This window comes from Myxocyprinus asiaticus, chromosome 32 (assembly GCF_019703515.2).
Source record: "Myxocyprinus asiaticus isolate MX2 ecotype Aquarium Trade chromosome 32, UBuf_Myxa_2, whole genome shotgun sequence".
NCBI lineage: Eukaryota > Metazoa > Chordata > Actinopteri > Cypriniformes > Catostomidae > Myxocyprinus > Myxocyprinus asiaticus.
The window spans coordinates 39,303,423-39,324,600 of record NC_059375.1 but is presented as its reverse complement, the minus strand read 5'-3'; the positions used below and the strand labels follow the sequence as shown (position 1 = coordinate 39,324,600).

Here is a 21,178-nt window from a genome sequence, read left to right as displayed (position 1 = left end):
TAATGCTAGTGGTGCAGACATTACTTCACCTTTAATCAAGTGTGAAGTTTTATTAATGTTTGAGGTTTATAAAAGCTTGTGTGAGAGGAAGCAAAACCTTGATGTCATACCTGTTTACGTTCTTCTGGACTCAGCAGCAGGTAACGTGGATCAAATACAATTTTGTGTAATTCTTTCTCCCAGGTAGAGAATGCCGACACCTGTTCAAGACAACCAGGAAAATACTACTCACCCAGAACAAACCAATGGCAATTACTTGTTGTTGTGCTTCACTGGAAGATTCACACTGTGTGCACATATACTGGGTTTAAAAGAGGACAAAATGTTCCCTCTGTAAGATAAATTTTTTGCAGATGTACTTGAGTGTTGTATTGATGAGTAAATACTTATGGACATGACTAAAGTGCTAAATCTCTCTCTCACACACACACACACACACACACACACACACAAAAATTCCAGGTGACATTTTACCCCAATATATGTATATATTTTTAAATGAGGCATGTTAAGATTTTTTGCATTGCGACATTATTTTCATGACAATTAAGCACACTTTCCCCACTATTTCTCATTTACCATATATATGCATCAGTACAGTTTACTTTTTAGTTTTTTGTTTTAGTTTTTTGCCATTTCCATTATTTTCTGTAGATTCTATGTACTGTATTACAAAAATAAATAAAAAAATAAAAAATAAAATAATAATAATAATAATAATAATAATAATAATAATAACAACAATAATAAAAACACTAAGGCAGTAAAAAAAAAAATATGAAAAAAACAACAACATTAAAATTGAAATTATCTTAATTATTTTGTCATTATTTATTTATTTATTTATTTATTTTTACAGTAATGGGAATGAGAATTTATTGTAATAACATAATGAATTTTCTTTATGCAAAATGCTTTGTTTTCTTTCTCTTGATTCTGTGATGATATTTGACCCAGAGATGTTTGTACAGGTTTGTGAGAAAAAAATAAAAAAAAATGAAAATTATGTCATCATTTACTTACCTTCATGTAGTTCAAAACCCGGATGACTTTCTTTCTTCCATTGAACACAAATGCAATGCATAATGTTAGCTTCAGTCATCATTCACTTTCACTGCATATTGTTGGATGGAATAAAGATGCAATTAAAGTGCAATGCAATACATCTCCTTTTGTATTCCACGGACGAATGTAAGTCATACAGGTTTGGAACCTGCAGGTAAGTATACGATGAGAGCATTTTCATTGTTTGGTGAACTTTCCCTTTAACCCCCCCAAAAGCCTGAAGCTTCATTAATCTCATGGACTTCAAGTTCTCACCCCTCTTTCCAGAAGCATGTCTCTGAAGTGGCTGATCCGAAGCTCTAGTGGTAAAACCATCTGATGAGATGCTCCGTTATTTCCTTTGCTCAGTTCATCACACACAGGGTGCTCCAGTCTTTAATGAAATTGAGACAAAAGAAATTGAGTGACAGTTCTAATTGCTTCGTGTTAATATCTCAATAGATATTGTCAAAAGATTGAGGATATAGAGGGAAGGGTGTGATACTTTGACTCTGGCCATATTTCTCTGTTCTTTGGAATAGTTGATTCTGAGTGGTCGATCACAGCATTCTGTGGTCATATATGTCTGTATAATGTTCTCCTAAACTGTATATTTGATTGTAGTCCCTGGCATCTGATTTTCTTTTCATGTGCCAGTCTCATGTTTCTTCTAACATTCTTGATAAATTTAGTATATTAAAATGAGCTAATGTAACACAATTCTTAAAAATGTTTGTCACAATTTAATTGCGTGAAAATAATTTAAACATAAATACTGTAATTGTTGTTTACTATAACCAGATGTGGTGATGTCAGGTTCCCAGCATGCACCATGGCATGAGTATTTTGCCATTTTCATATTTTAATATTTATTGTTTATTGCGTTATTTGTATTAGTGATGTTTTGTTTGTTGCCCTTTTAGAGTTATGTGTCATGACGTGTTACCAAATGTGGTTGTTGAGTGTCTCTGTCATTGTGGTTTGTGTGTTGGATGTGAACATTTCTGAGACTACGAGCTCACAGATTGCTATACTTTTATTTACAAATGTTAGCAAAAAAGCTCAAAACAATATAAATTACATTGCCTAGACATAATAACAATGACAAGTTTAACAAATTATGATTTAATAGATGTGATAAAATAAATGTAAGTTTGTCAACAAGACTACATTAAATCCATTCAAAGAAGTTATTATTATTTAAATAATATATATAAGTAATTTAATTGGGTGGAAATTTATTTCAGTCATTTCAGAATTCAAGAAATAGATTATGCACATTTTCTCTTATTCTTTTGAAAAAAAAAAAAAAAAAATATATATATATATATATATATATATATGTATTCACACATACAGACTGATTAGGCTAATCATTATGACCACTCACATGTGAAGCAAATAATCTCCTAACAAGGCCACATGTCAAGGTCTGGGTAGATTAGATGGTAAGCGAACAATAAGTTCTCGTAATGCAGGAGAAATGGGCAGGAGTAAAGACCTGAGCAACTTCTACAAAAGCCAAATTGTTATAGCCAGACGAGTATCACTGAAACGGAAAGGCTTGTGGGGTCCTCCTGATCAACAGTGTTGAGTACCTACCGACAGTAGTCCGAGGAGGGACAAACCACAAACCGGCGGGCAACGAAGGCTATCATGTCTGGTCCAAACTGACAGACAGGGTTGGGAGGGTTACTTTTGAAATGTATTCCACTACAGATTACAGAATACATGCTGTAAAATGTAATTTGTAACGTATTCCGTTAGATTACTCAAGGTCAGTAACATATTCTAAATACTTTGGATTACTTCTTCAGCACTGGTAGATTTTTTTCACTTTCTTTGACTATAAGTAAAACAACTTACACTTTAAAAATACATTCTCTGAAAAACCTACATATCTTATGCTGTGTTGATAAAATCTAAGGATTTTTAGATATTTTTACAGGAAAACAATACAAAAATTATTATCAACAATACGATTTTTGCCCTAATATCAAAGGTCATAATAGAAAAAAAGAATTTATGATCCAACGTGAATTTTCTTGATAAAAAAATATGATCGTGTCTGGTAACATGTGCATGTAAAATGGCTAGAAATAGCATTTTATCTTAGCGTAAAGCTGACAGTTTACACAAGGTTTATTTCTGTTTCTTCTGCTCCAAACTTACTTCAAACTTACTTCTCTGTCTGCTCGTATGAATGTAACACATCATAAGAAAGTGTTTCACCGCTGTTCAAATGCACTTTGGATCACATCATTTATATGTATAAATGTTTCCATCTGAAAGGACTGAATATTAAATGAAACAAATGACAATAAAATGCAAAGTAATCTCTTCAGTAATCAAAATACTTTTAGAATGTAACTGTATTCTAATTACCAATGATTTAAACTGTAACTGTAGTGGAATACAGTTACTTATATTTAGTATTTTAAATACGTAATCCCGTTACATGTATTCAGTTACTCCCCAACCCTGCCAACAGAAGGTCTACTGTGGTACAAGTCACATAAAATGTAATTGATGGTTACGGAAGGAATGTGTCACAACACACAGTGCTTTGCTGTGTATGGGGCTGCATAGCTACAGACAGGTCAAAGTGCCTATAATGACCCCTGTCAACAATGGGCACACGAGCATCGGAACTGGACCTTGGAGCAGTGGAAGAAGGTCACCTGGTCTGATGAGTTCTGTTTTCTCTTACATCACATGGACAGCCATGTACGTGTGCTCCATTTACCTAGGGAAGTGATGGCACCAGGATGCACTGTGGGAAGACAACAAGCCGGTGGAGGAAGTGTGATGCGCTGGGCAATGTTCTGCTAGGAAACACTGGGTTCGGCCATTCATGTGGACATCAGTTCATGGTGCCACCTACCTAAACATCGTGGCAGACCAGGTACACCCTTTCATGGCAATGGTATTCCCTGATGGCAGTGGCCTCTTTCAGCAGGATAATGCGCCCTGCCACACTGCACACATTGTTCAGGAATGGTTTGAAGAACATGATGAAGAGTTCAAGGTGTTGCCCTGGCCTCCAAATTCAGCAGATCTCAATCCGACTGAGCATAATGACTTGGTGCCAGATACCACAGGACACCATCAGGGGTCTTGTAGAGTCCATGCCTTGGCAGGTCGGCACTGTTTTGGCGGCACGCGGAGGACCTACAGCATATTAGGCAGGTGGTCATAATGTTTTGGCTCATCTGTGTGTGTGTGTGTGTGTGTGTGTGTGTGTGTGTTATATATATATATATATATATATATATATATATATATATATATATATATATATATATTAATTTTGAGTAAATATAAAAAAAATCTGTTTAAAACCAAGCGATTTTTTATTATTATTATTATTTATTTTTTTATTAAATGCTCAAAGCAAACAAAATCTCTCACATTTCTTTTTGAAATGTAAATTGAGGGGACCTGTTGCTGGTTCTTGTATATAAGCAGACATTTGGCATGTTTCAAAAACCCAACTGTTCAATTAAAAAAAAAAAAACAAACAAAAAAAAAAACTCCAATAGAAACCATATGACACAGAATGTGAGTGCAGATGTTGCCAATACAAAACAAGAGACTTTGATTATCAGGCTGAGTGACATGAAACACGTCTATCTTGATCCCTCTTATCAATTAAAGCAGACTTTACCTCTTTCTGAATAGATTTGTTGTCATCTTTTTACTATACATGGCTCGTCTACACTTACTTGTTGCGTTTGGTCTTTGAACTATGATCCTCATCATCATCTTCAACATCAGCATAGGGAGAATTTGAGCCATCATCTGTTGATGAAACAAGAAAGCTTCTCATTAATTTATCCAAATTAGAAATGTATTTGTACTGTAATGTAGGGGAGACCAGGGCTAGTTGTCACACTTTGTGTAGATTTATTTTTGAAATATTTTTTTTTTGTGTAGGGATGTGTTAAATCTTTCATTTACAGTACATTTATGCATTTGGCAGACACTTTTATCCAAAGTGACTTACATTGGCATTAAGTGTCTTGCTCAAAGACACAATGGGGATTGAACCAGCAACCTTCTGCTTACATGTTCTGTGCTTTAGCCCACTATGCCACCACCACTCTTGAGCCCAAAAAAAGGAACATTTCCACCATTATTGCACAGGATACAAATATAGTTAATTTAATAAATTAATCTATAAACATTGAACAATACTGCATATGGGGTAAGTTGTAACAATAGGAAACTGCAATTAAATTGTCAAAAGGAGAGTTAAACAATTCTGGAACTCAATTCAAAACAATTCACTAAACAGCAAAAAATAAATAAATAAATAAAACCATTGTTTTGGCCTAGCGCTATTGTAATAAATACACTGTATGAATTCACATTTAAAACAAATTCTGACAAGGCAAACCAATTATTTGGAGTCAAAAAGGTCAAAATTAGTAAAAAAAAAAATCTGCAACAAGATGGTATAATTTTGTTAGTTTTGCGTACAACACCAGCTGTTTCAGCTTCTGTCTATCAGTAAGCTTATATCCAGCATATCAGGTTGTTAAAAAAAGCTATTTTACTCGAATGGTCATATTTGAATTGTAGATGTCAAACAGATTAAGGTCATCAATAGATAATCTCAATGAAACGACAATAACACTAAATCAATAAAGATGAAAAGCCTTCTGGGAAATTAAGCCAACCGTATAATAACTACCAGACAAGATCCAGACTAATTCAATATTTGCTAAGCCGCCTCATTGGATTAGAGCTTTTTGTATATCCACGAGAATGGCAGTTCTGTAGTTTGCAGGTGCATTAAACTTTTGCTTGAGCATAGTTATTGCACTATGAGGATTAAACTTTAGTGTCAAGTTCATGACCTTTACACCAAATGTGACCCTGAATACCATAACATGAGCTCAAACAGGGTGTTAGGTGAATTAATATAGCCTTTAACCCTTTAGTCAACAGTATAGGGCTTGCACAATCACTCACACTACTAGTCGACCAGTCCATGTTTACCTTTTATAAATGGCTTACCGCACACATTGCAGTATGAGCGGCCTTTTTAATCCAAGGCCCCCTGTCTCCCTCAAAAAAGTCTGCTTTTAAGCTTCAAAAAGGATGCAATGGTATCATGAAAGTAGTCCACCTGACTCAATCTGAAATTTTGCGATCAAACAACACGTGAGCCAGCGAGATTGAGCTTCTCTGTTGCTTTCTCATTATTTAGACCACATTCAAACTAATCCATTTTTGTTTTCCTAACATCATCGTTTTCCAAAGTATTTGGTAATGGAGAGCGTTTTTGAAATGCTGTGTTTCTGGTGGAGGAAAACAGCGTTCTAGTGTGAACGTAAACATAGCGAAAATTAAGGCGTTTCAAAAGAGAATAGATGAGTGTGGACGTGGCCTTAAATTTCAGTTTGTTTCCTGCCAAAACCTTTTGAATGATTTTTTAAACTTGGAAAATGATGCAAGAGTTGCATGGGCTACTTTCATGATAACTTTGCTTCCTTGTCGAAGCTTGAAAGCAAACTCACTATGCTTAAGGGGCAGTGGTGGCTCAGTGTTTAAGGCTCTGGGTTACTGATCAGAAGGTTGGGTGTTCAAGCCCCAGCACCACCAAGATGCCACTGTTGTGCCCTTGAGCAAGGCCCTTGACTCTATCTGCTCCAGGGGCACTGTATCATGTCTGACCCCAGCTTGGCTGGGATATGTGGGGGGGAAAAAAAAAAAAAAAAAGAATTTCACTGTATATGTGCAAATGTGTGATAAAATGATAAATTATAATTATTATCCACTGCTGTTGTATTGAGAAGAAAGAAAGAAATACAACATAGGGTTTGGAACAAGATCAGGTTGAGTAAATGATGACAGAATCCAAACCTCAAAGCAAAAAGAGCCCCCAAAAATCTCACCTGAAGAGTCTTTCTTGCGTTTGTGTGGTGGATGTTCAATAATTCTGTTGAGGTCTCCACGGTCTCTCAGATCCACTGGTTTATCCCATACTGATAGATGCATGCTGGGATTGAAGAAGAAGACCCTGTCATCTCCTGTCCACACTACACACCTAGAGAGAAGAGAAAAAAAAAATTGCTTGCTTTAATATACTCAAAGACAACTGTCTCTTAGTGGTATTCTCAAAAGGTGACTGGGAAAATCCAATAAGCAGCCGCAGTGAGACCAAATTGAGCCAGACAACTAAGAATGACAGAGACGGGATTTGCAAGTACAATTTGAAAGAACACCGTTAGGATTTAATTTTGAGTCATTAATCAAAAAAAGTAAAATTTTTGAAAAGTTCTATACTGGATATATATCTACCTTATGGATAAAACTGTAGACCTATTTCAGGCCTCATGCATGTCAGATAAAGTATTCATGGATTCTGCATTAGTCCGTGAGGTAATTTTATACAACCTCATGCCAACCATGACAAAACAATTCTGACATTTCATTTTGCTACTCCCATCAAATCAGCGAGATTGGCTCTGCCTTCCTATACTGTAGAACTGACCCAATGATATTAAAAAATCTTCGAAACGGAGCATCTGTCTGCTCATATGCAGTTATTCATAGTGGGGACAGATGGTCGGCGTTAGTCCTATGCCTTATTTGTCCTTTCTGTAATATTGCAGAATTTTTAAATCGCATCTATGCAACCACCATATTTCTCTAAAAAAAATAAAAATAACTACAAAACTAGATTTGCATTTTAAAGGAAAGTGCATGCAATGCATACAAATAACAGTTTTAATTCAGCTTAGGTTTTAGGTTTTAGTTCAGAGTAAATGAAATGCAGCATGAGTCGCTTTGCCGTTATAACGTTCAGCATGCATCTTGTTATCAGTTAGCTGTGCATGAAAATTAAAACAGAGAATATAAATGGTTAAATGTGTGCAAGAAATATGACTAATCACAATTCAGTATGCAAACAGACATGAAAGTTGACAAGCTGACTATTTTTATCATCATATTGTGCATACAGCTTTTATGACCTCATATTAATGGAGAGACTAATGGAATATTTGTACTTAATGAATAATAAAATGAATTAGACATTCCACAGGACAATTTAAAAGAAAACTAATTAAGGGAAAAGGTGTTTAAAAATTTTGAAATGGTGGCAGCTACAGGACCAGGTTACAGTTCCCCTTATACATTCAAATACATTTTAACCTAAAATATTGATGTTGATAATAAAAACAGTCAATGGACACATCAACTACCCAGATGTGAAAATCAAAACCAATTTAAATTCAGTATGTAAATATTACAATAGTGTCATTGCTGCTGGTTGGTGCCCTTGGTTCTGGAATTATTTTTCCCATTATCTTTTTTCCATAGGGATTTTATGAAATCCTTCATAAGAGAGTTCTAAGCCATGAACAAAACCAACCAGCTCCGAGGTGAATCACACCATTACAAACTTTGATTTGAAGTAAAAAAATAAGTATTTAAAAATCAGACAAAAAGACGTACAAGACTATGTACTTACCGTCTTCCACGAGGGTATGAACTACAGTCTCATGAAGCATTGCGAATGACGTAATCAAATGATAATACTATGGAAAAATATAAAACTATTGAGTTGTTGATTATAAGTATAGACACAATATTTTTAGAGTTTAATGCAAAATATTCAGATATATACATATATATAAGTCGTTTGAGAGTGTAGGGTGAGCGACTCGATTGTGTCTTTCGCAGTGCTTAATGGCACTCACATTAAGCACTGCGAAAGACACAATCGAGTCGCGGTCGCTGCAGAGCTCTTTTGGCGCGCTTTGTTGGTCATGATTTTCTGATTGGTGGATGATTGCTCATCATGGGTAGTGTAGTTCTTCACCACAAATTCCGCCATTTAATGCGATTGTTTTTTTGTTTTTTTGTGTGTGTATGTGTGTGTTTTTTTTTTTTAAATGTAGTTGAGATAACACACTGATGGCTTTAACAGAAGCATGTACCATAGCTCAAGGTAGGTCTGTCTTTTAGGGCTGCAACAACTAATCGATAAAATCAATAATTATCGATGATGGAAATCATCGACAACAAATGTCATTACCGATTAGTTGGATATTTGCGGTAAGCACAGAGAAGCCCTGTCGTCAGTGGCATCACTTCACAGCCAAGTAAAAAAAGTGTTGCATAATGAAACTCGTTTGAAATACAACAGAGACAAGTTGAATAGGAAAAAAACACGACCCAAGTTGTTCAGTGCATGAGAGCACTTTATAAACACTTCAAAGAAGATCATAATAAGCATACAGTTTAATGTGGACTGGATGATTGTACTATATTAAACTGTATGTAATGCTGAATATAATGTATAATAATGCTAAGGGTCCTGATATTTGAAAGTCCTATTGATAATGCCACATGTAATGTCTGATTTCATTAGTAAATTTATACTATGGCAAACATTATTTTACAGATTTTTTTGTCCCACTCCATGCCCTATAGATCATTTTACTCTTTAATGATGAGCATTTTTTGTTAAGTTTTACAAGTAAAGGAAATGTTTCGCCTAGGTCCTGAAAGTAATAATAATAAACCCAGACTTAACTTTTGATGATTCAGGCTTTGTTCAAAGTTTTGTGAGAGTATAGAATTGTGAATTCAGTAATGTAAATCAAACCAAATCCTTACACCCTTTATCATTTCAGTTGTTTGAAAAATCATATTTTAATAAAATACAGGAAATACAATTTCATTTTTTATACGATTAATCGTAGAAATAATCAACGATTAATCGATTATCAAAATAATCGTTAGTTGCAGCCCTACTGTCTTTAAAGGTGTACAAGTAATCGTTAAAAATCAATTCCACAATGGAAAAATTCAATTAGATTTTTGCTGATGCACTCTATTGAATGGTGAACATTCAATGGGGATTTTCAAACTTTAATCAGTTTCATACAAAGTATAATATTATAAAAGCTAAAAATAGATAGCATAGCTAAGGCCAAACTTATCTACAAAACAAAGTTTGAACGGAGTCTGTACATTTCAGAAGTTCAGGCCAAATAATTTGCATAAGTTTAAAACTGTGCCCTTATTATCAATACAGTGCTGCATTGAATGCATTGGAATGTGTTTTAAAGCCAAGAACTCTGCTCTGAATTGCTCTTTTGGCTCTTCCACCAAACGAATCTCACCCATTGTGTATAATCACATAACAGTTTGTGTCTGCTATTCAACAGAGTCCCCGAAGCTGCTGTCATCAAGCACATGTTAAATGCGAAGATTTAACAGTGAGTCAACAAAAGCTGAACGCGATAAGCTATGATGCCTGCAAAAATGTCTGTGTTATGTGTTTGTTTGTTTGTTTGCATGCATGGAAGGGAAGCCCACACTGATTTGGCAAAGGAAAAAAAAAAAACAGTCTTGCATAACACATGGTCCTAATGCAGGTTTGTGGTTGGATCTCATTGCAGTCTGGAGGTTTGTGCACTGCTGTATTTTATTCCAGCATGTGTTATTGTCATCAAACACTCAGTTAGAAAGCAACATGCATCATTTAAATGACAATATAGCTGCTGACATTTCTGACAGAATGAAAGGAGATAAAACAAACACCTTTATGGAACAAACCAGCTATTTAAGTATTCCAAAACACAGTAGAAAAACACTTATAAATGGCCCGCAATTACAAAAGTGGCATTTTAAAATATAGGTTGACACGGAGTCATGTGTGAGAGAACAATTGATTGGCTATTATATTGCATGCAGAGAATCACTTATAAGCAATAAAGATGCATCAAACTGGAAGTGAATATTGCAATTATTTATGTGCAAACAAATCGGGCAGTTACCATGGTGATCCAGGTATAGGCGTCGATGCAACTGGTCGCTTGTCTTTGGGCGAGATCTCCTCGTCGATGTTAACTTTAAATGGCTCATCCTGGACACAAACACACAAACAGAAATAGAGAGGATATGTCAGCATGGCATATACAGGGATGAACTTTATGATGATGTCTGAGTGATCAGAAATGTCCTCATGTGACACTGTGGATCTTAAGTGGCAGGATTTTGGTAGGAGGACAAAAGATGTGTTTAAAGTCAACAACAACCCATCTTATCCTCTGAGTGAGACATGATATTAACTTATAATGTAGGGTGGCACATGTTTATCAGAAATGGACTGGATTGTGAAAAATGTGCTTGCTTGTTTTTAAACAGGATATTAAATTAAGCTACTGAACAAAAAACAAAACAACTTGAAATGAACCTCAAATTACCTAAACCATAACCTAAATTATGATAAAGCACATACATGTATACTCCGTTCCAAAACCTAATGAGCTGCCTACAAAGACAGCACTTTAAGGCATCAAATGTGCACATCTGATGCAAATGGTATGCAGCAGGTAATGTGGCTTTCTAAAAGCTGATTTATACTTCTATGTCGAACCTACGGCATAGGCTACACGTAGCTACAGCGGTTACAGCATAGCCTCCGCCGTAGCCTGATGTGCACCTCTTCAAAAATGTAACAGGCTGTGTCTCGTTTGGAAGGCTGCATGCTAGGTAGGACGTGTCCTTTGAAGGCTGCAGTATACCGAACGTCCTCCTTTAAACAAGTCTCGTTTAAACGAGACGGCCTTCATAGGACAAACGGAAACAGAACGTAACATGGTTGCTATGACAGCACGCCACTCTTTAACAAGCGCAAGCGCTTTGAGTGAGAAGGGAACAAAGTCCCTTTGGAAAGGAGTGTATGAGGTAAATTTTAGGAGAGTTATAAAGATGTAAAGAGAAAAGAAAATAGATTTTACAGGTGTACTTTTAGTCTAATAATTTATTTTAATTATATATTAATATAATAATACATAATATATACTCTGCACCCATCTACCGAGGTACTTCAACTTGAGAATTAACATTCCTTGCATTTGAACATCATATTTACGGGCAAATTGCAGTTTTTTTTTTTGACATTTCCGTTGAAGCAAAGAATTGTGGGTTGTGAGTGCCCACGAAGGATACACCTCATGCATCCTCCAAATTCCCGTGAAAGAAGGTCGCATTTGAAGGCTGCATTCAATGTGTCCTACTCACTTTTATGAAACGAGACTGCCTTGATGACGTATGTGGCCGACAAATGCGACCTCCGGAGGACGCAGTCTTCCAAACGAGACACAGCCTGTCTGTTGCGTCGACGCAGACCACAACAACTGTGATTGGTGCACTTTGTAACCAGAGACTGCCCACCAGGATGATAACAACGATATCTTAGATATCGTCACATTTTACCTAGATTATTTTAATATCCATGCTTTATATCACATAGTATATGGGTTCGGGACCATTAAAGTAATTGTTTCAATCGGGAGCGTATGCTGTTTTTATGTTTTGTTCGTGTTTCACAAAGTTACAAGCGAAACGCGACAAAAGATATCTGCTGCTTATAAATTAAAGTTGTTGTTTGTTTTTTTTCTCAGGGCTTTTACTTGATATTAATTTGATATGTGAGTGAAATGTAAGTTATGGAAATGTAACACTTCTAATTTTTCAGCAACTTAAAAAGCACCTGGTAAGAGTTGGTTATGTAATATTGCCGATATGCATTGTAAAGTCTTTAAAACGACACCCATTTAGTGTTTACCAAGTGAGGTATAGTTATTAATTAATTTGATGATTTCTTTTTCAGCACATAACATCAAAAGTATGTTGAAATATTTAATTATTATTATTATTTAAGCAACTCAAGAGCAAGCATACAGTATTTTTGGCATTTATTTGTTTAAGTCAAATGGAGTAACCCTGAGGAAAAAAGTATTGATAAAAAAATACATTATATATATATATATATATATATATATATATATATATATATATATATATATATATATATATATATATATAGTTGCAATCAAAATTATTCAACCACTCTATCCAGCAATACATTCTGGTGATATGAAGTAAAACACATCAACTAAAACCTCAGTAAACAGTCAAAGTAAGTTTTTACTACACATTTGAGTGATTTTGAGAACAAAGAGTTCAGTTTACCTAAATGTAAAAATAAAAAATAACTAATTCTCTCCACAAATGTCATGTCAAAAATATTCAACCCCCAAACTCAATCATTTGTAGAGCATCCTTTATCCTTAATAACAGCAAATAAATGTTTCAGGTAAGTGTTCTCAGGCTTCGGACACCTCTCTATTAGAATTTTTACACATTTCTCATGAGCAAAAGCTTTCAGTTCATTGACATTCTTTGGTTTATGTGCTGCCACTGCTTCCTTGAAATCCCAACAAAGGTTTGCAATTGGATTTTAATGATGGACTGAAAGGGCCATTTAAGGATATTCCACGACCTATCCCTGAACCAGATTTTGGAAAACTTGGATATATCCTTGGTGTTACTGTCTTGCTGGAAAGTCCAGTGATCACCGAACTTCAATTTACACACTGAAGGCATCACATTTTTCATGCCAAAATGGCCTGAAACCTGAAAGAATCCATGGTGTCAGTCACATAGTCTGGATAGCCATTTCCTGCAGCCGCAAAACACCCCCATAACAGGACTGACCCACCTCCATGCTTGACTGTGGGGATGGTGTCGTTTTTGTCATCACCTTGTCATCTTACTCCAGACGTACTGCTGACCCATGGGTCTGAAACTCATTTTCAGTTTAGTGTCATACATCTATAAAACCTTCTTCCAGGACTCCACAGGTCCTTCCTAATTACTTCTTGAATATTCAGTCAACTGGAGTCAACATTTCCCTTGGTGAAATTTTGCTTTCTTCCGTACCCCAAGAAAGTTGCTGTTGTACCATATTTAAAAAAAAAATGTATGAATGGTGCTGCCAACTTTGTCTATTGGATATTAAAGTGCCTTGGAAATGTACTTTTAGCCATGACCTTTCTTGTGTAATTAAATAATCTCCTCTATTAGCTTTTGAGACAGCTTATTTTTAATTGCATTTTTTGCATAGAAATACATTTTTGCTTACAACGCTAAACTTACATTTTAAAAGTTAAATAAGTGCCATTGCAGACTGATGACTTAATTTTGTTTTAAACAATTACTTGTGTAGCCTTACATATTTAAGAAACAGCTACATGAAATAGGGGTTGAATAATTATGACATGGCTGTATTTTTAAAAAATCCTGCTATTTAGAAATATTATGTAATATATTCACACAATGACTTTGAATGTGTCACTCAACTGATATAGATGTAATGTTTAAAAATTCTGGGTCATCAGAAAAGCTTACCTTTGTAAATCCTTACTGTCTTGGGGGGGTTGAATAATTTTGATTGCAACTGTATATATATATATATATATATATATATATATATATATATAATATATATATATATATATAGTGAATTCAGAAAGTATTCAGATGATAACTTTGCAAATGTATTAAAAAGAAAAAAACTGAAATATCACATTGACATAAGTATTCAGACGCTTTACTATGACACTTGAAATTAATCTCAGGTGCATCCCATTTCTCTGGATCCTATTTGAAATGTCTCTAGTTTGATTGGAGGCCACCTGTGGCGAATTCAATTGATATATAAAGTCTCACATCTGAAAAGGTGGGCTGGTTTGAGTATTTTTTTTTTAACTGCTGATCTCCTAGATTTTCACACACATCAGTCTCTAGAATTTAATGGTGCCAAAAAAAAAAAAAAAAATTCCAGTGAGCGGCAGTTCTGCGGATGGAAATGTCTTGTTGATGAGAGAGGTCAACAGAGAATGGCCAGACTGGTTTGAACTGACAAAGTCTACAGTAACTCAGATAACTGCTCTGTACAATTGTGGTGAGAAGAATATCATCTCAGAATGCTATTCTGAGATATGAGTCGGTGCTGTTTTGGTGGCACGAGGGGGACCTACACAATATTAGGCAATTGGTTTTAATGTTGTTGCAGATCGGTGTGTATTCAAATTTAGAAATATTTTTGGTTGACATTTTTGGTGTTACAATAAATTACATTTTACAAAATCAAAACCGAACGGTAAAAGTGAAGTTCATTCCAATACAATCACTGGTAATACTAGTCATTATTTGTATGTCAGTAGATGAAAATTATTAATAATCGCTGGTGCTTGACAGGAAATGGAATATATAATAGGACGCACATGATGCTGGAGAAGAGCCTCTGAATTAAATTACGCTTGACCCAGCCCATTAGTATTCTGCACGCACATTTCGCCAAACCCATGTGCCTAGACTTGGCGCATGCTTGCACGGAAATACTAAAACTTCATGGCCATGCCCACTGACTTTGCACGTATGACTTATCGCATAGTGATGCACTACTCATGCTACCATTTGTTTGCATTTTGAATGTCTTTTTGAACAACTGGAATCAAAACACATTAGGAGTGCTATTTAACACACAATGTTGCTGCCTACGTAGAGCATTTCAAATCACTAAGTTATGAGATTCCATTTCAGGAAGGATGCTGCCTTAGCAGTACACATGTTTGAAACAAAGCTTCTGTTATTTCCTCATGCAGACATAAGTGAATTTCAATTATCTCGCCCCACACATGGGTTACAAGGCTAATAGTAAAATATAGTGTTGATTATCAACTGATAAATAGTCTAGAATGCATTCAGCCTCAGAAACCAACCAATTACCCAGTCCCTGCATGACCAAATGATGCAAATTACTGATTCTCCACATACTGTTGGCCAGCAGCCCTGTTCACTCTTTACGCTTAAATGAATTACCGTTCTGGGTGATTTTGCTAATTAATCCAGTTGATAAGATTTTAAACATGTCACCTATGGGGACACTGTGGTGCACTGCACTCCAACAAAAGCAATTATTAACTCAATCAGAGGACTCCAAATCTGATTCCGCCTTTAGTGTGACCTTTTCCACAAATCTGTTTGATATTCTTTCACCCTCTAAGACAATAGGAACCAATTTTTATAAGGACCCAGGTCTGCCAACAAATGAACTGAAATGCAATGCCAATTAGGCTGATGTTGCCTATAATGCAGATTTAAGAATACAATTTTGCTAATGAGACTAAAAGGAAATTATAACAAACCTCAGCTTTAGCCTCTGGGTTTGGATTTGTGCGGATCAGTAAAGAATCTCTGCAGGACGGCTTCTTTATTTCCAGTATCTTATCTGAGGAGGAGGACAGAGATGAAATACTCAATTTTGCAGCTTACAAAACAAACAATTAGCACCGTATTAATAGTAAATTTAGCTAAAGAAAGAGTTCACCTGTCATAGTTTACATACCTTCATGTTGTTCCAAACCTGTATGACTTTCTGTATTAAATGGAACACAAAATGAGATGCTTAACAGAATGTCTAAGCTGCTCTTTTCCAGATAATGAAAGTGAATAGGGACAGGTTGATAAAACTCATACAATATATTCTTAAAAGTCTTCTGAAGCATTACGGTAGCTTATTGTGAGGAAAAAACAAGTGAAATGTAAGTCGTTATACACTTATAATTTTCCCCTTCACCTTAACTCTCAAATCTTGTTCACGCTTGCATTCATTTCAACACATTCAGATTTAATAGTCATAGGTTATAGTGATATATGTAGATTTAGGGGCAATAATTATAGGGCCAAATTTGCCAACATATGCAAATATGTTTGAGACACAAATTACAATAATGCTTATTCAAAGTAACCACTTTAGAAAACCGTGCACCATTTCCTGCAAATTTCAGAATATCAAGTATTTTATAAAAAACAAATCTCCATTGTAATTGGATCAGTCAATGTGAGCACACTGTGAATATTCTTCAGAACAACAAGGGGGCTTTTTACCCCCAATAATATCCTTTCACTTATTGGACAGTTGTTGGAAAAACTTCTGATTTAATCACCTTGAAGTATTTTGGCTCAAAATAAATGTGATAATTTCAGGTATTCTGCTTGGCTACATAAATGTGCAACATTTTAAAGTTATTAAATGCTAAATCAAATTACTGTAGAGAGAATTTGACATTCAGCCTGATTTTGTTTTCCATGGAAAAAGATAGTCATGAGTTTGGAGCAACATAAGGATGATTAAGTGGATGTCAAGAACTCCAAATACACATTCGCTCCATCCACTAATCAAACTGGTTGTGGCATCCAATATATACAGTATGAAACACTGCAAACAATCAAATGCTATTTGTTATTCGTGAATATTGACATTTAGAACATTCAAAAAATCAATAAGGCATAAAAAAAACAAAAAACATAACACGTCCCAAGCAAGATGAAGAAGTTATCAAAAGAGATGGCAAAAGATGCTGAACAGAAATTGATGAGTAAAATCTGATTACAACAACCATCTAACAGCTGGCAGGCAAATCTACAAGAAAATATTTCACTCACTATATAGCTATATTATTCACAATATTGTCATTCACTTTAGTTAGTTTGGACAAAATCAGGTAGAGTCTGGCCTAAAATAATTTTCACTTTATTTCCAGTGGAAAGCTATGAAATTAGATGTGGCAAGCATAAGATGGAGTGGAAATCAAATGTGCTGCTTGATCTTTTGCTTCTAAATTCAGTTAATCTCAAACAGAAGCTGCATACTGAATTCAGCAGCTTAGGATAAAACAACAAAGAGCTGTCAGGGGAAAATACCTCTTTTCTCCAGAGGTGACAATTTAAAGAATAAAGTGCAAGGCACGCAAACAAATAATTTTATAAGTCAGCAAGAGAAAGTGTTGACTCTGGAATGTCTTAAAGGAATAGTTCACCCAAAAATGAAAATTCAGCCATTACTTATTAACTCTCACATGGTTCCAAACCCCTAGAAAAGCACAGGTAACACTTTACAATAAGGTTCCGTTCATTAACATTAATTAATGCATTAGGTATCATTAACTATCAATGAACAATCAATTTTTCACAGAATGTATTAATCTTTGTTAATGTTAGTTGAATAAAAATGCAATTGTTCATTGTTGGTTCATGTTAGTTCATAGTGCATTAACTAATGTTAACATATACAACTTTTGATTTAAAAAATGTGTTAATACTCTGGGCCCTATTTTAAGCGTGCAAGCGCTAAGAATAGCACAATGCCTTAAATCATAAGTGCAAAGTCAATATGCATGGCCATGAAGTTTTGGTATTTTCGTGTAAGCGTGCACTAAGTGTAGGCGCAAGTGGGTTTGGCGAAATCGCCCGTGCAAGGTGCTAATTGGGTCAATGGAGGTTCTTCTCTGGCACCGTCTCCGTCCTATTATACAGTCCATTTCCCGTCAAGCACTGGCAATATAAACAAAGACAGTACATTCATAAGAAGTTGGTAGTGTAAATGGACTGTATGCAATGAATTGGAAGAATAGAAATATGGATTTACATTATTTTGTGCGTCCTTGTTAAATGGGACATGTTCCTTTTATACGCATGGAAAATGTGGTTCAGGATATGGATGTGGACTCCGTTAAATTACAGAGAATGTAAGTATTATTAATAATTTTCATCTACTGACATACAAATCATGGCTGGTAATAACAGTGATTGTATCAGAACGCACTTCATTTCTACTGGTCGACATTGATTTTGAAAAATTATATACATTTATTAACACAAAATAATTAAATCAATAATATTTCTAAATTCAAATTACTCTTCAAATGAAATGATAATCAAAATAACAAAATGGTCATAAAAATCATACCAAATCCAAACATTTTACTCTCTCCTTCTTCCACCGGCCCCTTTTGCAGTGACTTAAACATAACAATAAAAATAGTAATAATAATAATTGAAAAAATAAACCATGACTTCTGGAAAATGTAACAAAAATCTCATTTTTTTATTTTTTTTATTCAACAAACAGCTTCAACAGCAATTATCAAGGACATAATTTGATGTTCTGTACTTTCAGAATTTGGACATTAACTTTATCACAACCTTATAACACCTCTTGAGTTAAGAGGTGGTATTGAAACGTCTAAGCGCAATGACCAAATTCTTAGTAAAATAGTAAATTATGCTTTGCGCCACTTCAATTTACATACGATACACCCACAGTTTGTGCACCTACACCCACAGTGCGCTGGCACGAAAATTGCACTTCGAATTAGTACTCTCATGAAAATTGGATAAGACGTTGCGCACTCACAAAATTAGAGCCCTATATGTTGAAATTAACATTAACCAAGATTAATAAATGCTGTAAATGTATTGTACAATGTAAGTTCATGTTAACTAATGTTAAATAATGTTAACAAATGGAGCCATGTTGTAAAGTGTTACCAAATCACAGCATACTGGTTTGGAACAACATGAGGGTGAGCAAATTTTGACAGAATTTGCACTTTTGGTGCACTATTCCTTTAAAGACATCAGTACATTTGCATATCTATAAAGAAAAAAAGGTTGTATAAGGGGAAACAGCATGAACTTGTAACGGATTGTTTATAAAACATTCAGAGCTGACAAATCCCGATTAAACTTGAATGAAACTGTTCTGGCCTCTTTGTGTTACAACAGCCAACTGCTTTGAAATAAAGGCTGAATGAAGATTCTGTTTGATTTTTATCAGTCATCATCTGAAGGCTGGAAGCGTTGATGGGGAAACCTCTCATCCACGCCTAAACAAAGCATTCTTCCATTTTTGTCAGTAAAGACACTTCCATGGCACACATCCATTTGGAGGTCTTATGTTCACAGAAGACAATGAAGAAGAATATGTGTATGGCTACTGACTGCCTGTGTCTAGTTGAATCACAAGCTGTTTAAGCTGTGATAAACACAAAGCCACTGTCCAAAACATGTTCTGTGCCACGGAAAATGAAGAATTGCACTGATTTATGGTGAAAGAGGACAGAAACCACTTGATGATTGAACATTTCTGGACAACAGACAAGTTCTTGCGAACTTGTGGCCATACTGTAGACTGTTTACCATTGCCAAGAATCATACAATGTGCAGCACGTGTCCATTTATATGCATTTTACAATGGCTTTGAACGTGGCTTATCCTATCAAATATCATTTTTTATTTATTTTTTATATATAATGAATTACATTTGTAATAACTGGAAAAGCAATACTAACAATTTTCTCTCAGCAACCTGTATCTCTGACCCCTGTCGACCATATCAATGAAGATAGCAAAAACCTGCATACAGTAGTAGATGTTGTTTAGTGAAAGTTTGAATTGCCTCCAGGGTTGGGACTTTGCAATAAACTTGTCAAACAAATCCACAAATAACAACAAGCCGCTGTAGTTAGAGATTAAGAAAACAATTGCTCATTTCAGAGATAGAACAGGCAAATAATAGCTCCATTGGATAAAAGTGAAAATTGCCTGGGCTGAGATGATAAAGACATATATAAAGAGGAAGATGCAGAGGTTGTCTTTTTCTACTAATCTGAAAATAAACATTGTGTTTCTGTAAGATTAGATGGTGTATACAGATGGATGACAATTTTATAATGCTGCCCTTGTGCATGTGATGAATGGGGAATTTTAAAAGATTTTTATAATAACCTCTCACTAGGTCCTGCATAGAAAATGTAAAACCAAACATGAAAATGCTACTCAAAGGAATAGTTCACCCAAAAATGAAAATGCTGTAATTAATTACTCACCCTCGTGTCATTCTAAAAAAACAGTATCTTTACACACCTCTGTTTCATACAGTGACAGCTCCAATATATATATATATATATATATATATATATATATATATATATATATATATCGATTATTGATTGCCACATTATTTTATTGACATTTATATAAAAAATAAATTAAAAAAAAATAGGCATCAATATATTAACATCAGCCAATATTTAAATTAGAAACCTAATTTGTGTGCTTTCAATTCACTGCCAGTTGCATTCCATTCAATGTAGTCTGATGTAATAGCTTTGGGAGACCACAAGGGGGTGATATAACATTTACTGAAGCTGGTCGCTGCATGGAAGAGGCATCACACACACAGGACGAGCTGAAGCGGCGCAGGAGATGGCAGTCGAAAGGATTTTGTACCTCTTCAAGAATTAACAAAGTGATGTTGATGAGTTTGCAGGTTAGTGTATGAAACTGGTGTAACTGAGCAAACTGAATGATTAGAAATGGTGACATTTATTATGCAATTTCCTTGTATGTAGCATTAAATATGTCTTTCATTCAAGCTCTCAGACCACAAAAAGTCATACTTGTAACTGAAAAT

At 35.0% G+C, this 21,178-nt stretch overlaps 1 protein-coding gene across 1 annotated transcript in view; it reads right to left on the bottom strand.

The window, feature by feature from the left end:
- LOC127423643 (transcription elongation regulator 1-like protein) overlaps nt 1–21,178 on the bottom strand; it is a 130,925-nt gene that overhangs the window by 9,376 nt on the left and 100,371 nt on the right. Inside the window, exons 7-12 of the mRNA XM_051668145.1 lie at nt 16,068–16,150; nt 10,845–10,933; nt 6,948–7,099; nt 4,770–4,845; nt 1,321–1,438; nt 111–200 (exon numbers count right to left, since the gene is read on the bottom strand). Coding sequence (XP_051524105.1) covers nt 111–200; nt 1,321–1,438; nt 4,770–4,845; nt 6,948–7,099; nt 10,845–10,933; nt 16,068–16,150 — 608 coding nt within the window. The remainder of the gene's footprint in view (nt 1–110; nt 201–1,320; nt 1,439–4,769; nt 4,846–6,947; nt 7,100–10,844; nt 10,934–16,067; nt 16,151–21,178) is intronic.